Here is a 19,332-nt window from a genome sequence, read left to right as displayed (position 1 = left end):
TATTATTTTTTGCATTTCCTGCTCAATTTTTAATACTTCATAAAGTGATTCCAACTTCTTTTTTACTTTTTTTTTTTCCTTCATGACAATATTTTTTTTGCATTTTCTGCTCAATTTTTAATACTTCATAAAGTGATTCCAACTTCTTTTTTACTTTTTTTTTTTCCTTCATGACAATATTTTTTTTGCATTTTCTGCTCAATTTTTAATAATGCATAAAGTGATTGCAACTTCTTTTTTTCTTTTTTTTTTTTCTTCATAGCAATATTTTTTTTGGCAATTCCTGCTTAAATTTTAATAATTCCTAAAGTGATTACAACTTTTTTTTTTTTTTCATGACAATATTTTCGTTTTGGATTTCCTGCTCAATTTTTAATACTTCATAAAGTGATTACAACTTCTTTTTTCCTTTTTTTTTCTTCATGACAATATTTTTTTTTGCATTTCCTGCTCAAATTTTTAATACTTCATAAAGTGATTACAACTTCTTTTTTCCTTTTTTTTATGACAATATTTTTTTTCGCATTTTCTGCTCCATTGTTAATACTTCATAAAGTGATTACAACTTATTTTTTCTTTTCTTTTTTTCTTCATGACAATATTATTTTTTGCATTTCCTGCTCAAATTTTAATAATTCCTAAAGTGATTACAACTTTTTTTTTTTTCATGACAATATTTTCGTTTTGCATTTTCTGCTCAATTTTTAATACTTCATAAAGTGATTACAACTTCTTTTTTACTTTTTTTTTTCCTTCATGACAATTTTTTTTGCATTTCCTGCTTAAATTTTATTAATTCATAAAGTGATTACAACTTCTTTTTTCCTTTTTTTTATGACAATATTTTTTTTCGCATTTCCTGCTCAATTGTTAATACTTCATAAAGTGATTACAACTTCTTTTTTCTTTTCTTTTTTTCTTCATGACAATATTATTTTTTGCATTTCCTCCTCAGTTTTTAATACTTCATAAAGTGATTACCACTTCTTTTTTCCGTTTTTGTTTTTTTCTTCATGACAATGTTTTTTTTTTTGCATTTCCTGCTCAATTTTTAATACTTCATAAAGTGATTACAACATCTTTTTTCCTTTTTTTTTTCTTCATGACAAAATTTTTTTTTTTTTGCATTTCCTGCTCAAGTTTGAATACTTCATAAAGTGATTACAACTTCCTTTTTTTTTTTCAGACCAGCTTGGAGAAACCTTTATCAGTTGGCTGTACACTCTGTCCCAATGTGGTGGAGTAATATAATCAAAGCGACAAGGAAAACACAACCTGACAATCCCAGATAGATTGCAGTAGATGTCGTTGAATCTTTTTCTAAAAAAAAAAAAAAAGACAGTTAAAAGAAAACAGTTACAAAATCATGTTTAGAAATACAATGTAATTAATGGATAATTTAGCTATATATATATATATATATATTTTTTTTTTTTTTTAACTACAATTTGAAACTTAAAATTTGAATTTAATTTGAAATTGAACCCGAAATAGTCTAATTATTATATAAAATATTATATATTTATATTTAGGTAACAGCGGTGCTAAAGTTCAGAACCTTGTGGTGCCTACAGGGGGCCTGGCCTGGTTGGAGGTGGCAGGCTCCTGCTGAGGGTCCCTGCAGCTAAGGCAGTGGGTGGCTCCGGGTGCCTAGCATTGCTCCTCTGTTGGATTAACCAGTAGGCACACCCCACCCCTGCCCATGGCTGCAACCATCCAATCGGCTGTTCTCCTCTAACACCAGATTGAAATCTGGTGTTAGAGAAGGACAGCCGATTGGATCGGTACAAGCCGCGGGTTCTACGATTCCGATAGCATCAGCTACTTACCTCTCTTCCTGTCATGCTCAGCTTGTCCTTTGGATTGTTGGTTGCTGACCATTGTCTTCCACCCTGACTACTCCTTTGGATTGCAACATGAACGTGACCTCGGACTGTCCACTGGATTACACTTGGTCACCTCCTGCCCTGACCTCGGACTGTCCACTGGATTACACTTGGTCACCTCCTGCCCTGACCTCGGACTGTCCACTGGATTACACTTGGTCACTTCCTGTCCTGACCTCAGACTGTCTACTGGATTACACTTGGTCACCTCCTGCACTGACCTCGTACTGTCTACTGGATTACAATTGCCTGCTACCTGCCTACTGGAATTATATTTGCTTCCTGCCCTGACCTCAGAACTGTCTGTTGAATTACACTTGGTCACTTCCTGCCCTGACCTCAGAACTGTCTGTTGAATTACACTTGGTCACTTTCTGCCCTGACCTCAGAACTGTCTGTTGGATTGAACTTGGTCACTTCCTGCCCTGACCTCGGACTATCTACTGAATTACACTTGTCTGCTACCTGCCCTGACCTTGGACTGTCTACAGGAATACACTTGGTCACTTCCTGCCCTGGCCTTGGACTGCCTACAGGAATAAACTTGGTCACTTCCTGCCCTGACCTCGGACTGTCAACTGAATTACACTTGCCTGCTACCTGCCCTGACCTTGGACTGTCTACTGGAATACACTTGGTCACTTCCTGCCCTGACCTTGGACTGTCTACTGGAATACTTTTGGTCCCTTCCTGCCCTGACCTCAGAACTGTCTGTTGGATTACACTTGCCTGCTACCTGCCCTGACCTCAGAACTGTTTATTGGACTATGCTTGTTCACTTCCTGCCCTGACCTCAGAACTGTCTGTTGGATTACACTTGGTCACTTCCTGCCCTGACCTTGGAACTGTCTGTTGGATTACACTTGCCTGCTTCCTGCCCTGACCTTGGAACTGTCTACTGAATTACACTTGCCTGCTACCTGCCCTGACCTTGGACTGTCTACAGGAATACACTTGGTCACTTCCTGCCCTGACCTCGGACTGTCTACTGAATTACACTTGCCTGCTTCCTGCCCTGACCTTGGAACTGTTTATTGGACTATGCTTGTTCACTTCCTGCCCTGACCTCAGGACTGTCTGTTGGATTGAACTTGGTCACTTCCTGCCCTGACCCCAGAACTGTCTGTTGGATTACACTTGTTTCCTTCTAACCCCGACCTCAGAACTGTCTGTTTGGTTATGCTTACTCACTACTTGTCCTGACGACAGAATTGTCTACTGGATTATGCTTGTTTATTCCCTGCCCTGACCTTGAGACTGTCTACTGGATTCCACTTGCTCATTTCCTGACCTGACTTTTGGACTGTCTATTGGATTATGGTTGCTCACTACTTGTCCTGACCTCAGAACGGTCTACTGGATTATACTTGCTCGCTACCTTCCCTGACCTCAGAACTGTCTATTGGATTATACTCGCTTTCTACCTGCCCTGACCTCTGAACTGTCTACTGGATTCCACTTGCTCATTTCCTGACCTGACTTCAGGACTGTCTATTGGATTATGCTTGCTCACTACTTCTCCTGGCCTCAGAACCATCTACTGAACCATCCCTGCTTGCTTGCTCCCTGCCCTGACCTTGGAGTTGTCTACTGCATTACACTTGCTTGATTCCATCCCTGACTGTCTATTGGATTACACTTGCTTGCTATCTTCCCTGACATCAGAACCGTCTACTCGATTACACTTGTTCCGTTCCTGCCCTGACCTCAGAACCGTCTACTGGATTACACTTGCTCGCTACTTCCCTGACATCAGAACTGTCTATTGGATTATGCTCGCTTGCTACCTGCCCTGACCTCTGAACGGTCTGCTAGATTCCATTTGCTCATTTCCTGACCTGACTTCAGGACTGCCTATTGGATTATGCTTGCTCACTACTTGCCCTGACCTCAGAACCGTCTACTGGATCATCCCTGCTTGCTCCCTGACCTGACACTTGCTTGCTACCTTCCCTGATCTTGGAACAGTCTATTGGATTATGTTCATTTCTACCTGTCCTGACCTCTGAACTGTCTACTGGATTACACTTGCTCATTTCCTGACCTGACTTCAGGATTGCCTATTGGATTATGCTTGCTCACTATTTGCCCTGACCTCAGAACCATCTACTGGATCATGCTTGCTTGCTCCCTGCCCTGACCTTGTAGTTGTCTACTGCATTGCTCTTGCTTGATTCCATCCCTGACTGTCTATTGGATTATGTTCGCTTTCTACTTGCCCTGACCTTTGAACTGTCTACTGGATTCCACTTGCTCATTTCCTGACCTGACCTCAGAACCGTCCACTGGATCATGTTTGCTTGCTCCCTGCCTTGACCTTGTAGTTGTCTACTGCATTACGCTTGCTTGATTCCATCCCTGAATGTCTATTGGATTATGGTTGCTCACTACTTGCCCTGGCCTCAGAACGGTCTACTGGATTAAACTTGCTCGCTACCTTCCCTGACCTCGGAACTGTCTATTGGACAATGTTCGCTTTCTACCTGCCCTGAGCTCTGAACTGTCTACTGGATTCCACATGCTCATTTCCGGACCTGACTTCAGGACTGCCTATTGGATTATGGTTGCTCACTACCTGCCCTGACCTCAGAAATATCTACTGGATTATGCTTGCCACTGCCTATCTTGACCCAACACATTACCAGGACTCTGTTACCAGCCATAACCACCTTCTGCCAGAACAGCTTCAAGACTTCCTTGTCTCATTCACTTAGTCCTGGTGCCACCTGAACTGGAACATTGGGTTCTAAAACCCGGGGGCAACCAAGCACTGGTAGGACTTCCTGCCTTGAGGGCACAGGTAGGGGGTGCTAGAGGCAAAAGAAACTCTTGGCAGCTACTTCCTGACCTCGGCATCGAGCTGCTTGTCACCCTTGGATTCTGAATTAATCGATTGGCTCTCACAATCTCCTAAACCTCTTTCCTTCGATCCAGTCTATCATTGTCAACGATCTAACAGCTCCACCTCCTCTGTCCATCATTTCGAAAAAATATCATTCCAAGAAACAACATTTTTCCATGTTCCGTAAAAAGCAGAAGTCATTTGTTACAGTTCCTTTTTTTCCTCTGTTTTCTCTTTTTTTTTCCTCTTCTTTAGAAACATTTCCTGTTATTGTTCAGAAATATCTCACGAATTGTGCAATTTTCGAGACCCTTAAGGAAATGTCAGATTGTATGAGGCATTAACTGCGGGGGGTTGTAAAAAAAAAAACCCAAAAAGCCTAAATTAAAAATGCAGTTTTTTACAGTATATCTAAAGTAAAAAAAAATTATTATTTTCCATATTTTCAAGTACAGCGGAGAAAATAAGTATTTGAACCCCTGCAGATTTTGTAAGTTTGCACTCTTACAAAGAATTAAAGGGTCTATAATTTTTATCATGGGTGTATTTTAAAGGATAGAGATAGAATATCAACCAAAAATCCAGAAAAAAAACACGCAATACAAATTTTATACATTTAGTTGCAGTTCAGTGAGTAAAATAAGTGTTTGATCCCCTACCAACAATAGTTCTGGCTCCCAGAGACTGGCTATGTGCTCATGTGGTACGCAGATTAGTCCTGTCAAGGTACAAGGCTGGAATGGGCTACAAGACCATCAGCAAGAAGCTTGACATCTGTTGGAGCAATTATTTGCCAATAGAAAAATTACAAAATCACCATCAATCGCCCTCGGTCTGGAGCTCCATGCAAAATTTCTCCTCATGGGGTAAGGAGGATTGTGGGAAAAGTAAGGAATCAGCCCAGAACTACGTGGGAGGAGCTTGTGAATGATCTCAAGGCCAAAGAGCTGTCAAAGGATGTCAGGGACAAGATTGTAGACCTACACGAGGCTGGACTGGGCTACCAAACTATGGCCAAGCAGCTTGGTGAGAAGGTGACAACACTTGGTGAGAAGGTGACAACAGTTGGTGCAATCATTCGCAAATGGAAGAAACACAAAACAAGTGTCAGTCTCCCTAGGTCTGGTGCACCATGCAAGACCTCACCTCGTGGAGTGTCAATGATCACGAGAAAAGTAAGGAATCAGCCTAGAACTACATTGGAGGAGCTTGTGAATGATCTCAAGGCCAAAGAGATGTCCAAGGATGTTAGGGACAAGATTGTAGACCTACACAAGGCTGGACTGGGCTACCAAACTATGGCCAAGCAGCTTGGTGAGAAGGTGACAACAGTTGGTGCAATCATTCGCAAATGGAAGAAACACAAAACAAGTGTCAGTCTCCCTAGGTCTGGTGCACCATGCAAGATCTCCCCTCGTGGAGTGTCAATGATCATGAGAACAGTGAGGAATCATCCCAGAACTACACGTGAGGAGCTTGTGAATGATCTCCAGGTAGCTGGGACAACAGTCACCAAACAAGCCACTGGTAACACAATGAATTGAAATCCAGCAAGGTCCCCCTACTCAAGAAGGCACATGTACAGGCCCGTCTGAAGTTTGCCAATGAACATCTAAATAATTCGGAGAAGGATTGGGAGAACGTTCTGTGGTCAGATGAGACCAAAATTGAGCTCTTTGGCATTAACGCGACTCACCGTATTTGGAGGAAGAAAAATGCTGACTTTGACCCTAAGAACACCATCCTCACAGTCAAGCACAGAGGTGGGAACATTATGCTTTGGGGCTGTTTCTCTGCTAAAGGTACAGGCCGTCTTTGCCGCATTGGATGAATGGGGCCGTGTATTGTAAAATCTTGGATGAGAACCTTCTTTCCTCAGCCGAAACACTGGAGATGGGTTCGTGGACGGGTCTTCAAGCATGACAAATGACCCAAAATATACCGCCAAGGCAACAAAAGATTGGCTCAAGAAGAAGCACATTAAGGTCATGGAGTGGCCTAGCCAGTCTCCAGACCTTCATCCTATAGAAAATGTATGGAAGAAGCTGAAACTTTGATTTGCCAGGCAACAGCCAAGAAACCTTAAAGGATTTGGAAAAGATCTGTAAAGAAAAGAGGACCAAAATCCCTCCTGAGATGTCTGCAAACTTGGGAATCAGCTACGAGAAACGTCTGACCTCTGTGATTGCCAACAAGGGTTCCTCCACCAAGTACAGGAAACGTCTGACCTCTGTGCTCGCCAACAAAGGTTCCTCCACCAAGTACAGGAAGCGTTTCACCTCTGTGCTCACCAACAAGGGTTCCTCCACCAAGTACAGGAAACGTCTCAGCTCTGCGCTCACCAACAAGGGTTCCTCCACCAAGTACAAGAATTGTCTCACCTCTGCGCTCACCAACAAGGGTTCCTCTACCAAGTACAGGAAGTGTCTCACCTCTGTGCTCACCAACAAAGGTTCCTCCACCAAGTACAGGAAGCGTTTCACCTCTGTGCTCACCAACAAGGGTTCCTCCACCAAGTACTAAGTCATGTTTTTCTTGGGGATCAAATACTTATTTTACTCACCGAACCGCTGCTCCCTTTAGAACATTCGTATCGTGTGTTTTTTCTGGATTTTTGGTTGAAATTCTGTCTCTATCATTTAAAATACACCTTTGATAAAAATTATAGACCCTTCATTTCTTTGAAAGTGGGCAAAATCTGCCGGGGATCAAATAATTATTTTGCCCGCTGTAGCTGTAAACCCCTTAGTGAAAAGTGTAGCTTATGGGGCCGCTGCACGCTATGGATGGAAGGAAAAAGATCACCCCACCGGGAAGTGAGGAGAGGGGAGCATGAGTCCGAGCCATTCCACACCAATACAAGTGAAGGGATGGATGCTGCTCAACCAACCCCAGGAGTCCAATGTTGAGTAATGGCCTCAGCCGCCATTCTGGCCACATCCACTGACGTGTTTCGCCCTGCCCACCGGGGCTTGGTCACAGAGGTCCTGGAGGCTGGAGAGCAGGAGCCTAGGAGGGGGCCCAGATGGGAAGGGGCCTACCTCCGGAGCAAAACTCAGAACCTCATCGGCCCCTGGAGAGAGGACCAGCTAGAAGGACTGGTAGCAGCCACCAACCCATCCACTCACAGATGGAGGACTGAGTGAGTAGACCTACACCCCCTGGGCCGGTAAGAAGAAGGAGCAGTCTAGTGGGTAACTGGATTAGCTGCCTACAGACACTGAATTCCCTGTCCAGGGATTCCTCCAAGCAGCCAGATAAAGGAGTATCTGTGGTCTGGGGTGGTACATCTGGAGAAACTGGCAAGCTCTCCAAGAAGAGGACTTTTTTCTAGAGACTTGTACATAGTTCCCGGAAGTTGGCCTCAGTTACTATCCCCTTGGGCATCATACGCCCTTTGCCCCATCCAAGGTCAATCTCCTACCAAAACTTCAAAGCAAAGCTGAAGGACTCTCTCCTGGATGCAAGTCTGTGTGAAGGAAACATGTGATGCCTAGTTGTACAGGACTATAGAGGAACCCAAACTTCAGCGACTCCTAAGGGGGTAGTGCTGCAGCTGCCAAAGTGGAAATACCCTTTAAGACAAAAATGTTACAAGTCTCTGACTTACTTTGTAGCTTTACTTCAAAAAGTTGTGCGCAGTGATGTCTCCAGTCATCGGAATAAACCTCTGCTCTGAAGACCCGCTCATCGTTGGCGGTTATCCGGGACAACCGTAAAGATCCGTCGCTCGTGGCAGAAAGTCTATCGGCGTAGCAATAATTTTGCCGCTCCACCTGATCCGGCCTGGTGATGGCGATGTGATCGATGTTATTAATATCCCACACAATAAATGCGACTCCTGAACGACTGGGAAGTTGTAGGGTAACGGTCTCCCCGAGGCGGTGAAATAATTGCTTTGTGCCATTACACGATTCTTTAGGTTCTAATAAAAGACAAAAAAAAGTTCCATTAAATGGTTTATAAAATGCTCAAAAGCTAGGGTGGACTGACAACTCATGGGGCCCCCGGGCAATAGGGGATCATGGGGCCCCTGTGTCCTCGCCTACACTGAAACCACACACAAAAAAGCCTATGAAAGGTACCAGGGACATCTCATGGGGCCCCCTACTGACCCCGGGCCCTCGGGCAGTGCCCAAGTACCCGTGTGGTCAGTCCGCCCCTGCTCAAAAGTTATTTCTAAGCACCCGTCAGTGTCACCCTGTTGTAAGGTCACCCTAGTCAAGTCAGTCAGGGTTCCAGGGTTCCATGTAGACTCGATTTATCATCTTGAGGAAAGGACCCTGTGTGGCCCCGAAATGTTGACTGATGTGACATGGGAGTAATAAAGAGTGCATGTGTTTGCAATGGAGTGCTGGAAACGTCTCATCGCTTCACTGAAGTGTGTCGCTGATACTATAGGCACCACCTGTAAGGAGTGCAGTCATCTTCTGGTTCAATATTTGTATCAAAATAGGTTTTCAGACGGCTGGATCTAGCCTATCTGATCTGGGGGTGCAGTGAGACAAAGTCAGGGGGGCACACACCCTACATCATGTGTCCCCATCAAAGTGCCCCCTTACATCAATGTCCCTTATAGAGCCCCTCCTCACATCAATTGATCTCATCAGAGTGCCCCCCTACATCATGTGTCCCCATCAGAGTGCCCCCCTACATCATGTGTCCCCATCAGAGTTCCCCCTTACATCATGTGTCCCCATCAGAGTGCCCCCCTACATCATGTGTCCCCATCAGAGTGCCCCCTTACATCATGTGTCCCCATCAGAGTTCCCCCTTATATTAGTGTCCCTAATATAGCCCCTCCTCACATCAGTTGTTCTCATCAGAGTGCCCCCCTACATCATGTATCTTCATCAGTGTTCCGCCTAATAGAGCCCCTCCTCACATCAATTGTCCTCATCAGAGTGCCCCCCTACATCATGTGTCCCCATCAGAGTTCCCACTTACATTAGTGTCCCTAATATAGCCCCTCTTCACATCAATTGTCCTCATCAGAGTGCCCCCCTACATCACGTGTCCCCATCAGAGTTCCGCCTAATAGAGCCCCTCCTCACATCAATTGTCCTCATCAGAGTGCCCCATTACATCAGGTGTCCCCATCAGAGTTCCCTCTTATATCAGGTGTCCCCATGAGAGTGCCCCCTTACATCAGGTGTCCCCATGAGAGTGCCCCCTTACATCAGGTGTCCCCATGAGAGTGCCCCCTTACATCAGGTGTCCCCATGAGAGTGCCCCCTTACATCAGGTGTCCCCATGAGAGTGCCCCCTTACATCAGGTGTCCCCATGAGAGTGCCCCCTTACATCAGGTGTCCCCATGAGAGTTCCCCCTTACATCAGGTGTCCCCATGAGAGTGCCCCCTTACATCAGGTGTCCCATGAGAGTTCCCCCTTACATCAGGTGTCCCCATGAGAGTTCCCCCTTATATCAGGTGTCCCCATGAGAGTTCCCCCTTATATCAGGTGTCCCCATGAGAGTTCCCCCTTACATCAGGTGTCCCCATGAGAGTTCCCCTTACATCAGGTGTCCCCATCAGAGTTCCCCCTTACATCAGGTGTCCCCATCAGAGTTCCCCCTTGCATCAATGTCCCTAATAGAGCCCCTCCTCACATCAGTTGTTAGTAATGAATGGCATGACGGAAAATGTAACTTACCTGCAATTCTCGGGGACAAGCCTTTGTTTCCTGCAGATTAGAAGGATAGGAATAGTCGTTATTGCCGAGTGGGAAGAAGTCGTCCTGTGCAGCGAACTGTTTTCTGTTGTATCTAGAGGAGGTCGGCGTGTTGGGAAACATTGGTGATGCAATGACTGGGTTGGGTAGATGATTTGTGGAAGGGTTGTGTGGGGTTCCCATGTCTCCTTGATGGGGGGAAATAATCAGAGGCAGGAGGAAACAAGACCAGCGCTGGACTCTACCACTTGGATGGTGCTGGCTATGGAAGCCTGGACAATGGGGGCAGCTAAGCTACAGTGCCATGTATATGAAGGTAGGTGCATCCAGGACCGCGGGAGGAACCCGGCACCTCCAGCACTGAATGTATCTAATGGCAAGGAGTGCCGAGGTGTGCTTGGGGATCTATTGTTGCTGGGGGGATCTTTTGATGAGGGAAAGGTCTATTGTTGCTGGAAGGTGTCTACTGTTGAGAGGGGGGTCTGTTGTTGCTGGAATGGGTCTATTGCTGATGGAGTGGGTCCATTGTTGCTGAAGGGGGTCTATTGTTGCTGGAGTGGGTCTATTGTTGCTGGAGTGGGTCTATTGTTGCTGGGAAGGGTCTATTGCTGCTGGAGTGGGTCTATTGTTGCTGGGTGGGGTCTATTGTTGCTGGAGTGGGTCTATTGTTGCTGGAGGGAGTCTATTGTTGCTGGAGTGGGTCTATTGCTGCTGGAGTGGGTCTATTGTTGCTGGAGGGGGTCTATTGTTGCTGGTGTGGGTCTATTGTTGCTGGAGTGGGTCTATTGCTGCTGGAGTGGGTCTGTTGTTGCTGGAGGGAGTCTATTGTTGCTGGAGGGGGTCTATTGTTGCTGGAGCGGGTCTATTACTGCTGGAGCGGGTCTATTGTTGCTGGAGGGGGTCTATTGTTGCTGGAGTAGGTCTATTGTTGCTGGAGGGGGTCTATTGTTGCTGGAGTAGGTCTATTGTTGCTGGAGGGGGGTCTATTGCTGCTGGAGTGGGTCTATTGCTGCTGGACCGGGTCTGTTGTTGCTGGATTGGGTCTATTGTTGCTGGAGTGGGTCTGTTGTTGCTGGACGGGGTCTATTGTTGCTGGAGTGGGTCTATTGTTGCTGGGAAGGGTCTATTGCTGCTGGAGTGGGTCTATTGTTGCTGGGTGGGGTCTATTGCTGCTGGAGTGGGTCTATTGTTGCTGGAGTGGGTCTATTGTTGCTGGAGTGGGTCTATTGCTGCTGGAGTGGGTCTATTGTTGCTGGAGGGGGTCTATTGTTGCTGGTGTGGGTCTATTGTTGCTGGAGTGGGTCTATTGCTGCTGGAGTGGGTCTGTTGTTGCTGGAGGGAGTCTATTGTTGCTGGAGTTGGTCTATTGTTGCTGGAGCGGGTCTATTACTGCTGGAGCGGGTCTATTGTTGCTGGAGGGGGTCTATTGTTGCTGGAGGGGGGTCTATTGTTGCTGGAGTGGGTCTATTGTTGCTGGATTGGGTCTGTTGTTGCTGGAGTGGGTCTGTTGTTGCTGGAGTGGGTCTATTGTTGCTGGAGTGGGTCTGTTGTTGCTGGAGTGGGTCTATTGTTGCTGGATTGGGTCTATTGTTGCTGGAGTGGGTCTGTTGTTGCTGGAGTGGGTCTATTGTTGCTGGAGTGGGTCTATTGTTGCTGGGTGGGGTCTATTGTTGCTGGAGTGGGTCTATTGTTGCTGGAGGGAGTCTATTGTTGCTGGAGTGGGTCTATTGCTGCTGGAGTGGGTCTATTGTTGCTGGAGGGGGTCTATTGTTGCTGGTGTGGGTCTATTGTTGCTGGAGTGGGTCTATTGCTGCTGGAGTGGGTCTGTTGTTGCTGGAGGGAGTCTATTGTTGCTGGAGTTGGTCTATTGTTGCTGGAGCGGGTCTATTACTGCTGGAGCGGGTCTATTGTTGCTGGAGGGGGTCTATTGTTGCTGGAGGGGGGTCTATTGTTGCTGGAGTGGGTCTATTGTTGCTGGATTGGGTCTGTTGTTGCTGGAGTGGGTCTGTTGTTGCTGGAGTGGGTCTATTGTTGCTGGAGTGGGTCTGTTGTTGCTGGAGTGGGTCTATTGTTGCTGGATTGGGTCTATTGTTGCTGGAGTGGGTCTGTTGTTGCTGGAGTGGGTCTATTGTTGCTGGATTGGGTCTATTGTTGCTGGAGTGGGTCTGTTGTTGCTGGAGTGGGTCTATTGTTGCTGGAGTGGGTCTATTGTTGCTGGAGTGGGTCTATTGTTGCTGAAGGGGGTCTATTGTTGCTGGAGGGGGTCTATTGTTGCTGGGGGTTCTTGTGTTGCTGGCAGCAGGGTATCTTTTTTACTGCTTTTTATGTTTTCTAGACAAACAGGGCAGCTGCCTAGGGCGCAGTGCCACAGCCACTGGTTTCCCAATTCACCACCATGGCCGGATCTAAGGGGGTGCTGGGATGGGCTACACCGCCCCCAGATTTAAGTTGTCCCCCCCCAGGTCGGTCTCTCCATGGATGCAGTGCCTGGACTCTGAGTGCCTTCACCCATCCCCTGGGACAAGGGGAGAGCAGCCTGGAGCAAGGAAGCCTGCGGGGGGGGGGGGGGGGGGGTATGCTTAAAGCAGGAGAGGGGATTTGGGTGGGGGAATTATTCTGAGAATGGTTGGCTTTAGCTAGAGGAGGGATTTGGGGGACTTTATCCTAGGTGGGGGATCGAATGAAGAGGATTGGTGCTGGGAGGATTTGTGTTAGGCAAAGTGATTGGGGGAGGGGAGATTTGTCTTAGGAGGGGGGATTGGTGGGGAATTTATACTAGGACGGGGGATTGGGGAAGGGGGGAGATTTGTGCTACGAGGGGGGATTGGGGAAGGGGGGGGGGATTTGTGTTAGAGGAGGGGATTGGGGAAGGGGGGGGAATTTGTGTTAGGAGGGGGGGTTGGGGAAGGGGGGGATTTGTGCTAGGAGGGGGGATTGGGGAAGGAGGGGGAATTTGTGTTAGGAGAGGGGATTGGGGAAGGGGGGGGAATTTGTGTTAGGAGGGGGGGTTGGGGAAGGGGGGAGATTTGTGCTTGGAGAGGGGATTGGGGAAGGGGGGGATTTGTGCTAGGAGGAGGGATTGGGGAAGGGGGGGGGGATTTGTGTTAGGGGGGGTTGGGGAAAGGGGGAGATTTGTGCTTGGAGAGGGGATTGGGGAGGGGGGGAGCTTTGTGCTAGCAGAGGGGATTAAGGGAGGGGGGATTTGTTCTAGGAGGGGGGATTGCGGGAGGGGGGATTTGTTCTGGGAGGGGGGATTGGGGGAGGGGGGATTGGGGGAGGGGGGATTTGTTCTAGGAGGGGGATTGGGGGAGGGGGGATTTGTGCTAGGAGGGGGGATTGGGTCAGGGGGGGTTGGGGAAGGGTGGGATTTGTGCTAGGAGGGGGGATTGGGGAAGGGGGGATTTGTGCTAGGAGGGGGGATTGGGGAAGGGGGGATTTGTGCTAGGAGGGGGGATTGGGGAAGGGGGGATTTGTTCTGGGAGGGGGGATTGGGGTAGATATGGCAATGTATGGGGATATATTTGGGTATACAGTATGAAGTAGAGAACTCACCGCTGATCCTGAGATCATACAATTGAGCACAGATGTATCTCTTGTCTCCGGTGAATAATTCCGCTCGGTAGATCCGGATGTCATTGGAGGACAGAGAGGAGATCACTAATGATCCGTCCTTTAATTTGGACCTCAGTCTGCCGGTGTAGTCAGCTCCGTGATCTCCCAGCTCCAAGGGTTGGCCCGGCTTTGTGGTGGCGATGAGGAACTTTTCATACCCCCAGGAGACAGAAGTGAGGCGGACATTATTCAGGTCCAATTGTAGAACCACATCTGCACCGGCCCCCACAGAGAGACTCTTCATGGGGCCACAGGCCTGCGCTAAGGGGACACCTACAGTAAAAAGAAGAATTTAATGATGATATTTGTTTTATATAAACTTCTGGATGTCTCATCTCGGCACCAATGACCACCAGCTGCCCATATTGAAGAAAAATATATTTGAAATACTGCAATTTTGGCCGTATTCAATATATTTCAATAAATAAATAAATATATATATATATACACACTGCATGTTGAAATTCGTTTTTATTACAAAATATATGAAAAATATTTTTTAAAAATAAATTTCAAATATACTGTATGTCTTTAAAAAATTCAAATCTACATTTTTGGAATGCATTTAAAGATATATGTAAAAATATATGTTAAACTGACTTTTTTATAGGTTAAAAACAAAATCTGAAAAATATATTTAAAAAAAATATATTTTAAAATATATATATATTTAAATATATTCTTCAGATTTTTTTTCAACATGCAGTGTGTGTATATATATATATATATATATTTTTATTATTTATTTATCTATATTTTTATTTATATTTATTTTTTTTTTTTTTTTTTTTTTAAGAGTTTAATAAAAAAAAACAGAAAACAACTTACATGCCCGTAGATATATAACAAAGCACCAGCAGATGAAAAAGCAGACCTTCATCTTTCCGTGTGATGTTCTGACTGCCGGGAACATCTGAGGTTTTCACACTTCCTCAAGGACGGCGGCCACATACGTAAAAAACAGAAATTTATGCAAGATTTTACCCTGCAGCCAACATCCTGTTTCTTGAACCTCCCGTTCCTCACGCCCACTCTCAATGTTCACTCACTGTATTTGCACCCGACCACATTTGTCAACAACCTCACTTTTTTTTTTTTGCAACCAACAAAATTTCACTTCAGTGGATTTCACTTCAAAATTTCACTTCAATGGATGCTGGTATTTGACATGGATTTTTAATAAATGTAAATGTAGAAGTAATATTTTAAAATAAATATTAAAATAATTTGGACAACGTCTGAGTAGAGTAAAATTAAAAATTAAGGTGAACCAATTATTTTTTTTTTTTTGGAGCCTGGTTTGGATTTCCAGCAACTTCAGCTGGACTTCCCTTTGGATGTTCACGAATATTTTAAAAAAATTTGGCTGAACTATGACTGATTGGGAAAGAGTTCAGAATCTCACTCTTCCTATCAAGATAATTTATTTACTTCTGGAAATTGAACAAAATTCAGAAAATTTCTGAGTAGAGTTGCTCTAAAAATTAAGATGGCGTTTTTTGGAGCCTGGTTCAAATTTCTGTTGACTTCAGCTGGAATTCCCATTGGATGATCATGAATTTTTAGGAAAAAAATTTACTTCTGGAAATGTAATAAAATTCTGAAAATTTCTGAGTAGAGTTGCTCTAAAAATTAAGATGGCGTTTTTTGGAGCCCGGTTCAGATTTCTGTTGACTTCAGCTGGACTTCCCATTGGATGATCATGAATTTTTTACAAAAATTTGGCTGAACTATGACTGATTTGGAGACAGTTCAGAATCTCACTCTTCCTATCAAGATAATTTAAATAATTCTGGAAATTTAACAAAATTCAGAAAATTTCTGAGTAGAGTTTCTCTAAAAATTAAGATGGCGTTTTTTGGAGCCTGGTTCAAATTTCCGTTGACTTCAGCTGGACTTACCATTGGAGGTTCTTCGCTTTGGATGTTCATGAATTTTTTTTTTAAATTTTTTGACTAAACTATTCCTGAATTGAAAAAAAAAAATTGTTGAACTACGACTGATTTGGGGACAGTTCAGAAGCTCACTCTTCCTATCAAGATAATTTAAATACTTCTGGAAATTGAACAAAATTCTGAAAATTTCTGAGTAGAGTTGCTTTAAAAATTAAGATGGTGTTTTTTGGAGCCTGGTTCAAATTTCTGTTGACTTCAGCTGGACTTCCCTTTGGATGTTCATGAATTTTTTACAAAAATTTGGCTGAACTATGACTGATTTGGAGACAGTTCAGAATCTCACTCTTCCTATCAAGATAATTTAAATAATTCTGGAAATTTAATAAAATTCTGAAAATTTCTGAGTAGAGTTGCTCTAAAAATTAAGATGGCGTTTTTTGGAGCCTGGTTCAAATTTCCGTTGACTTCAGCTGGACTTACCATTGGAGGTTCTTCGCTTTGGATGTTCATGAATTTTTTTTTATTTTTTGGCTAAACTATTCATGCATTAAAAAAAAATTGGTTGAACTACGACTGATTTGGAAACAGTTCAGAAGCTCACTCTGTAAAATTTCTCTAAAAATTAAGATGGCCTTTTTTGGAGCCTGGTTCAAATTTTCATTGACTTCAGCTGGACTTCCCATTGGAGGTTCTTCGCTTTGGATGTTCATGAATTTTTTTTTTTAATTTTTTGACTAAACTATTTATGAATTGAAAAAAAAAAATTGTTGAACTACGACTGATTTGGGGACAGTTCAGAAGCTCACTCTTCCTATCAAGATAATTTAAATACTTCTGGAAATTGAACAAAATTCTGAAAATTGCTGAGTAGAGTTGCTTTAAAAATTAAGATGATGTTTTTTGGAGCCTGGTTCAAATTTCTGTTGACTTCAGCTGGACTTCCCATTGGATGATCATGAATTTTTTTTTTAAAAATTAACTTCTGGAAATTTAATAAAATTCTGAAAATTTCTGAGTAGAGTTGCTCTAAAAATTAAGATGGCATTTTTTGGAGCCCGGTTCAGATTTCCGTTGACTTCAGCTGGACTTCCCTTTGGATGTTCATGAATTTTTTACAAAAATTTGGCTGAACTATGACTGATTTGGAGACAGTTCAGAATCTCACTCTTCCTATCAAGATAATTTAAATAATTCTGGAAATTTAACAAAATTCAGAAAATTTCTGAGTAGAGTTGCTCTAAAAATTAAGATGGCGTTTTTTGGAGCCTGGTTCAAATTTCCGTTGACTTCAGCTGGACTTACCATTGGAGGTTCTTCGCTTTGGATGTTCATGAATTTTTTTTTATTTTTTGGCTAAACTATTCATGCATTAAAAAAAAATTGGTTGAACTACGACTGATTTGGAAACAGTTCAGAAGCTCACTCTGTAAAATTTCTCTAAAAATTAAGATGGCCTTTTTTGGAGCCTGGTTCAAATTTTCATTGACTTCAGCTGGACTCCCCATTGGAGGTTCTTCGCTTTGGATGTTCATGAATTTTTTTTTTTAATTTTTTGACTAAACTATTCATGAATTGAAAAAAAAAATTTGTTGAACTACGACTGATTTGGGGACAGTTCAGAAGCTCACTCTTCCTATCAAGATAATTTAAATACTTCTGGAAATTGAACAAAATTCTGAAAATTGCTGAGTAGAGTTGCTCTAAAAATTAAGATGGCGTTTTTTGGAGCCTGGTTCAAATTTCTGTTGACTTCAGCTGGAATTCCCATTGGATGATCATGAATTTTTAGGAAAAAAATTTACTTCTGGAAATTTAATAAAATTCTGAAAATTTCTGAGTAGAGTTGCTCTAAAAATTAAGATGGCGTTTTTTGGAGCCCGGTTCAGATTTCCGTTGACTTCAGCTGGACTTCCCTTTGGATGTTCACAAATTTTTTACAAAAATTTGGCTGAACTATGACTGATTTGGAGACAGTTCAGAATCTCACTCTTCCTATCAAGATAATTTAAATAATTCTGGAAATTTAATAAAATTCTGAAAATTTCTGAGTAGAGTTGCTCTAAAAATTAAGATGGCGTTTTTTGGAGCCTGGTTCAAATTTACGTTGACTTCAGCTGGACTTACCATTGGAGGTTTCTTCGCTTTGGATGTTCATGAATTTTTTTTTTATTTTTTGGCTAAACTATTCATGCATTAAAAAAAAATTGGTTGAACTACGACTGATTTGGAAACAGTTCAGAAGCTCACTCTGTAAAATTTCTCTAAAAATTAAGATGGCCTTTTTTGGAGCCTGGTTCAAATTTTCATTGACTTCAGCTGGACTTCCCATTGGAGGTTCTTCGCTTTGGATGTTCATGAATTTTTTTTTTTAATTTTTTGACTAAACTATTCATGAATTGAAAAAAAAAAATTGTTGAACTACGACTGATTTGGGGACAGTTCAGAAGCTCACTCTTCCTATCAAGATAATTTAAATACTTCTGGAAATTGAACAAAATTCTGAAAATTGCTGAGTAGAGTTGCTTTAAAAATTAAGATGGTGTTTTTTGGAGCCTGGTTCAAATTTACGTTGACTTTGGCTGGACTTCCCATTGGAGGTTCTTTTCTTTGGATGTTCATGAATTTTTTTTTTTAATTTTTTGACTAAACTATTCATGAATTAAAAAAAAAATTGGTTGAACTACGACTGATTTGGAGACAGTTCAGAAGCTCACTCTGTAGAAATTCTCTAAAAATTAAGATGGCGTTTTTTAGAGCCTGGTTCAAATTTTCATTGACTTCAGCTGGACTTCCCATTGGATGTGCATGAATTTTTTTTTTAACAATTGTCTGAATTATGACTGATTTGGAAACAGTTCCGAATCTCACTCTTCCTATCAAGATAATTTATTAACTTCTGGAAATTGAACAAAATTCAGAAAATTTCTGAGTAGAGTTGCTCTAAAAATAATAAGATGGTGTTTTTTGGAACCTGGTTCAAATTCCCATTGACTTCAGCTGGACTTCCCTTTGGATGATCATGAATTAAAAAAAAAAAAACTAATTAACTTCTGGAAATTTAATAAAATTCTGAAAATTTCTGAGTAGAGTTGCTCTAAAAATTAACATGGCGTTTTTTGGAACCTGGTTTAAATTTCCATTGGCTTCAGCTGGACTTCCCATTGGATGTTCATTAATTTTTTAAAAAAAAATTAACTTCTGGAAATGTAATAAAATTCTGAAAATTGCTAAGTAGAGTTGCTCTAAAAATTAAATGTCGTTAGACTTGGACCAGATTTTATGAATTCATGATGAATGTCCAGTCTGATTTCCAATGTTATTTTTGGTGGATCCAGTTTCCAAAATATTTGTTGACCTGATTAATTTTGCAAATTTATTTTGTATTTTTGGCATTTGTTTCATATATTCGTTGGTCCAAGTGGATTA

At 43.0% G+C, this 19,332-nt stretch overlaps 1 protein-coding gene across 1 annotated transcript in view; it reads right to left on the bottom strand.

Annotated features, from left to right (window-relative positions):
* Window positions 1-14,936, bottom strand: part of LOC149456332 (uncharacterized) — a 15,790-nt gene extending 854 nt beyond the window's left edge. The window contains exons 1-5 of the mRNA XM_089685136.1: window positions 14,840-14,936; window positions 13,952-14,284; window positions 10,382-10,411; window positions 8,339-8,653; window positions 1-1,320 (exon numbers count right to left, since the gene is read on the bottom strand). The exon at window positions 1-1,320 is cut by the window's left edge and continues 854 nt beyond it. Of these exons, the coding sequence (XP_089541262.1) occupies window positions 1,208-1,320; window positions 8,339-8,653; window positions 10,382-10,411; window positions 13,952-14,284; window positions 14,840-14,924 (876 nt within the window). The 5' untranslated portion in view covers window positions 14,925-14,936 and the 3' untranslated portion in view covers window positions 1-1,207. The remainder of the gene's footprint in view (window positions 1,321-8,338; window positions 8,654-10,381; window positions 10,412-13,951; window positions 14,285-14,839) is intronic.
* Between the last annotated feature and the right edge of the window lie 4,396 nt (window positions 14,937-19,332).

This window comes from Staurois parvus, unplaced genomic scaffold (assembly GCF_062004578.1).
Source record: "Staurois parvus isolate SC_StPar_1 unplaced genomic scaffold, SC_StPar_1.0 ptg000363l, whole genome shotgun sequence".
NCBI lineage: Eukaryota > Metazoa > Chordata > Amphibia > Anura > Ranidae > Staurois > Staurois parvus.
This window is presented reverse-complemented; position numbering and strand designations above follow the sequence as displayed.